Below are 5,272 nucleotides of genomic sequence, written 5' to 3'. Positions count from 1 at the left end.
CTTGAATATTGTTCACCGTTTCTATTTTAGAACTTCTATTTCTTCTTGTGCGCATTGTATTTCGGATATTTTTTTCGAATTATACACCTTTTTTATTTCCAATTCGTTAGAATATGTTAATACCATGTTTGGCAATGATTTTGTTTTTCTATCAGAGTTCAATTTTGTAATTGTCCATTCGTTGTGATGCAGCGTCAAATCTGGACAAGACACACTATATATTTTTCTTATCTGCCATTTTAAACATGTTAAATTTATTTTACACTGCAAATGTCTACGGTTGAACGTTCAAAATAGTACTGTAGAAATTTTTTGTCTAACAGAAATGAATAAATATAACATATTATTTTAACACCGAAAAATCATCTCCTTGACGACAACATATCTATTGGTTTTATGGCTAGAATATATTTATGTGTAAATAACTAAACCCGTGCACTTCGTTGCCCGTTAAAAATGCCAATCTACAATATAGTAATAAATTATTTTCAAATTATATTTAAAAAAAAAATAAATTATTTTCAAAATACATTTAAAAAATAAAATAAAATTATTTTCAAATTATATTTAAAAAAAAATAAATTATTTTCAAAATATATTTAAAAAAAAAATAAAATAAAAATATAATAATTTTAAAAATATATTTTAAAAAAATATATATAAAATAAAAATATTAAATAAATAATTTTCAAAATATATTTATAAAAAAATTAATTATTTTCAAAATATATTTAAAATATATTATCTAATTATTATATTTATAATTTAATGTAGGTAGTCTTGATAAATATATTTTTAAGTTTTTAATTTAAAATCTTGCTGTTTATTGCAATTAATAGATTCTATAACTGTTGTAATAAAATATAAATTAGTATCCAATTAAAACCCTTATTTTAATATCTATAGATTCCCACTCAAAAAACCTGAGTTATTACAAAAATAAATAAAAATGTTCAGAGTTTTTATTTTAATTTTTTGTAAATACAAGTTTGATGTACACATTAAAACAAAAATTTTGATACCAAAGTTAACGTAATATGACCATTTATCCCAGAGTTGTGTCAAGTTAAAATGTGTAGTCTTTCAATGTTATTGGTATGGCAGTTCAATTTCTTGCCATACAGGAGTGGTGGTAACAAAAAATATGTCAGCCCGTTTTTTGTAACATACGAGCATAGGCGAGTCCGCGCTCCAGTATATTCTTATCTATCTCAGTGTTATACTATTAGATTAAAACTGGCTTCAATTTTTTCATGTAAAGTGAAAACATATTCGCTATTCAGTATAACATAAATAATAAATATCTATGCACTTATTAAAGAAAAATCCAGAGGCTACAGAAGGGGCCGCGGCTCACCCCTCCCCTGGTACGCACGCCTATAAAAGAATTATTTACTGTTTAAACAGTAAAATTATTAATGATCAATAAAAAAAAATTATACCTATTTATTTCTGATAATTAACAACAAAATAATTACTCCCTTAGTATATATAAGTATATGTATATCTTTGTCGGTAGATGTAAGTTCAACATTTTTAATAGATTTACATTTTGATAAAATAAGATCAAAACTGTATGGTGTTAAAATATGCCAGTAATTTTTTTTTCATCAACTGTAAGGTTATTAACAAAACTTGGAGTCTTACTAAAACACTCAGACTCAGTAGCCACATGGTATTTTTCTGTTCTTATAGCCTTTAGGTATTTTGTTATAGAGATGTGGCAGGATATTATTTCAGGGGTCAGATTAAAATAAATAAAGTCTAATAAGTAATTTTAAGCATTCTTATTATTTGAGCAAAAATCAAATTTATTATTAAGTGCATAATATGTATATTATATAAAAAAAATTTATTTTTGTTATTCAATATAGGTAACTCGTGTAGTCGTGTAAGTATAAAGTAATAATAATTGTACTATAATAAATATAAATATCGTATAAATAAAACAAAAACTGTATTAATAAGTTTAATATAGATGTATAATTATAATTTATAATAATTTTCTTATTGATGTTTCCATTATACTCATTACCCAACACGCCTTTTGGTGAAACTGATATTCCTCAGTAAACAGATAAAAGAGTTAGCTCATATTCCATTTTCAGACTATAAAATAATTTTGTCGATGAAATTTCGGGGGTCCGTACGACCTGGCTATGTAATTATTTTATTATTAACTGATTAAATATTTTGTTTTCGTTTTATAAAATAAAACAAAATCAATAATTCAAAATTACGCAACTTTCCTTATCAATATTACGACCAATTACAGGACAGGGCGTGAAAATAACAACTGCCTATTAATATCAATTTGATAATATATTTTATCAGACAAAAAGATAAACATTATCATTTGACATTTATCAATAGTTAAGTCATAAACTCATAAAGTAATTTACTCTGTGGGTTAAGTAAAGGTGAAGTCTGAGAAATTTTCCTTCTTTTGACTTTTCTATCAATTTTACGCTATACTGTAGTAGTTTACACATCAAATAAAATCAAAATCCATAATACTAATTTTGTTTTATAAATGTGTTCAAACTTCAAAGTCTAAGGTATTTACCAACATTTTTTTCTATTTTATTTTTGTACTCTTAAGTGCTTTACATTTTTTGTATTATTTGCTCAGGACAATGAACAATGTCGATTCAGTTGGTCCTCCAGATCCAGTATCAAATTTGAGACCAATTAAATATCATATACCAAAACACGAGTCTCTAGCCGAACGTCAATTGCGGCTTAAGCGAATTGAAGTAGCTAAATGGAATCATGAATTTTGGACTAACCATAACCTGAGATTTATAAAAGAAAGGGAAGCTTATAAAAAATGTTTATCCGACAAGGGCATTTCAACAGCTACAGCCGATCAAATGTCTGAATTTTACAAAGACTTTTTAGACAGAAATTGGAAAACACATATGAATTATAATTTTGAGTGGTATAAGAAAAATATATCAATTGTACGTTTAATGATGAATAAAAATATATTCAAAGCAATTCAGTGGATTAAAATATTTAAATTTTAATTATACATTAGAATGCGTCTTATAAAATCATTTGTAAGTTAAGTGCTTAAGTTTGTTTAATAAATTATTTTACTAATCCAGTAACTGTATTTATACATTTTTTATTATAGGGCATAAACCGCTATTCCATTTTCATTCATCATATTCTATTTGTGTTATTATTGTATAACATTTACCTCTCACTTACACTACTTAAAGCTAATTCCTTATCAAAAGATTGTGTTAATGAAAAATCAAACACTTCATATTTCCATCTTACACTGTCTAATGGCCGATGGGACAGTAGACGTATGGTTAAGACATTTGACAATGTAATAATAGCAGAACAAAAACCAAGTGGAATGGTATGTTTAGCTACACAATGTTCAGTAGATAGATTACATTCTATTGTAGAATTAGCAAAAAATTGGAATGGATCAATATCGACTGCAATTTATGTAGCTGGTGAAGAATTATATTATTTACAAGGTAGGTTTATAGTAGATTCCTACTAAATTAGTTAAGAGTATTAATAACTTCTTAATTATTATAGATTATGTAAGATTTCTACGACGATGTTATCGATCAATTCGTCAAACAGTTACTTTTCATTTAGCCCTACCTGCAAATCAATTTCCACAATCTACTGAATCAGGTTTTATGACAGATCAGTTACCATGTCATCAGGATCCAATGATCGTTTTATCAAATTTGTTGAAGCTATTACCAGAAACTCTTAAACGATGGAGAATTCGCATGCCTTATCCTCAAAATCATTTGAGAAACCTAGCTCGTTTAAATTGTCAAACTCATTATACATTGGTAACAGACATTGATATTGTTCCTAATATTGATTCAGCAATATTACTCAATACATTTTTGTCAGAAAGACCAAAATGTTTAAAATGTGTTTATGTCTTGCCTACATACGAAGTTCATAAATCAGCTATCCCACCAAAAAATGTTACGGAGTTAATAAAATTAAAATCTACTGGACTTGCAAGATATTTCCATATGGAAGTTTTTAAATTAAACCAGATGCCAACTAACTTTCTAATGTATGTACATAATATTGATTTGAGACCTAACTATGATAGTTAATAATTTATGATGTATTATAATATTCAGTTCTCAATCCTGTAAAATCCTATAATTTACAAATACTTGATATTTTATTTATTTACTTCAATCTTATATATATTAACAAAATAAATAAAGTTTACTAATTCTTCTTTATGAACTCATCCTTTTCTACTGTAAAAATTTTGTATTGTTAATTAGAACATTATTAAATGTGCTTTGTTTTTCTAATCTAGAAAATTAATTATTTAATTTTTAGGTTTGAAAAAAGCTCAAAAAAATATAGTGGTATACATATAAGTCATAAAGTACCCAAGTACCAATTGTATTATGAACCATTTTATGTGTCATTAAACAATGTTCCAAGTTATGATGAACGGTTTATTGGATATGGTTACACAAGGAATTCACAGGTTTACTTTTAAAAACATATATTTTTAAAATATTTATTATGGTTATGCTTGTTATTTTTAGGTGTATGAGATGTTTGCAGCCAAATATCAGTTTGAAGTACTTGCAAATATTTTTACGTTCCAGCATAGTTTCGCATCACAAAAAAAGAAATCTAACTATCGAGAAATTCAATACGCAGAAAATTTAGCATTATTTACTAAATTTAAAAAGGAAATAGCTGCACGATATTTACTAAGTCATTATTTATGAATCAAAAAATTATTTTGTTATATTTTTTCTAATTTTAACTAGCAATAGTTTTGGATTTGTATGAATTTGTTGTTTGAAATGTAACTAGTACATTATGTGCTGATCAGATAATTATTTTTTAAATATATCAATTATCAACATTTTTTCTTCAATTTTATTGTAAAATCTTGATAAAAAATATATTATATTTCAAAATTTAATCTTATTTATATATGTTTTTCTAAATATTATTAAAAAGTATTGATTGTTTATTGCACGTTTAGAATTTTAAACAAATAAATAATACAATGTTTATGTAAATAATATGAGATTTATATATTGTTATAATATGATTTTTTAGAGACCAATAACAATACTAAATCCATTAGCATTATTTTTTATCTGGTATTGCACAAACACTTTTAATACATGTAACAAAAATGAAAATAAATTAATCCTTAAATAAAAAAAATAAAAAAAAAATGCAATCATTAAGTGTGCATTGTTGTGTATAAAACAGTAAATTTTAAAATAAAAACTAA

The 5,272-nt window shown here is 25.0% G+C and overlaps 1 protein-coding gene across 1 annotated transcript; it reads left to right on the top strand.

Moving 5' to 3' along the window:
- The first annotated feature begins 2,896 nt into the window (after positions 1-2,896).
- LOC114123070 (beta-1,4-glucuronyltransferase 1-like) lies at positions 2,897-5,054 on the top strand. The gene is made up of 5 exons (XM_027985932.2): positions 2,897-3,062; positions 3,140-3,497; positions 3,562-4,066; positions 4,348-4,501; positions 4,563-5,054. The coding sequence occupies exons 1-5, from the start codon at positions 3,042-3,044 to the stop codon at positions 4,749-4,751; spliced, it is 1,227 nt and encodes a 408-aa protein (XP_027841733.2). The 5' UTR covers positions 2,897-3,041; the 3' UTR covers positions 4,752-5,054.
- The last annotated feature ends 218 nt before the right edge of the window (positions 5,055-5,272 follow it).

This window comes from Aphis gossypii, chromosome 1 (genome assembly GCF_020184175.1).
Source record: "Aphis gossypii isolate Hap1 chromosome 1, ASM2018417v2, whole genome shotgun sequence".
Classification (NCBI taxonomy): domain Eukaryota; kingdom Metazoa; phylum Arthropoda; class Insecta; order Hemiptera; family Aphididae; genus Aphis; species Aphis gossypii.
This window is presented reverse-complemented; position numbering and strand designations above follow the sequence as displayed.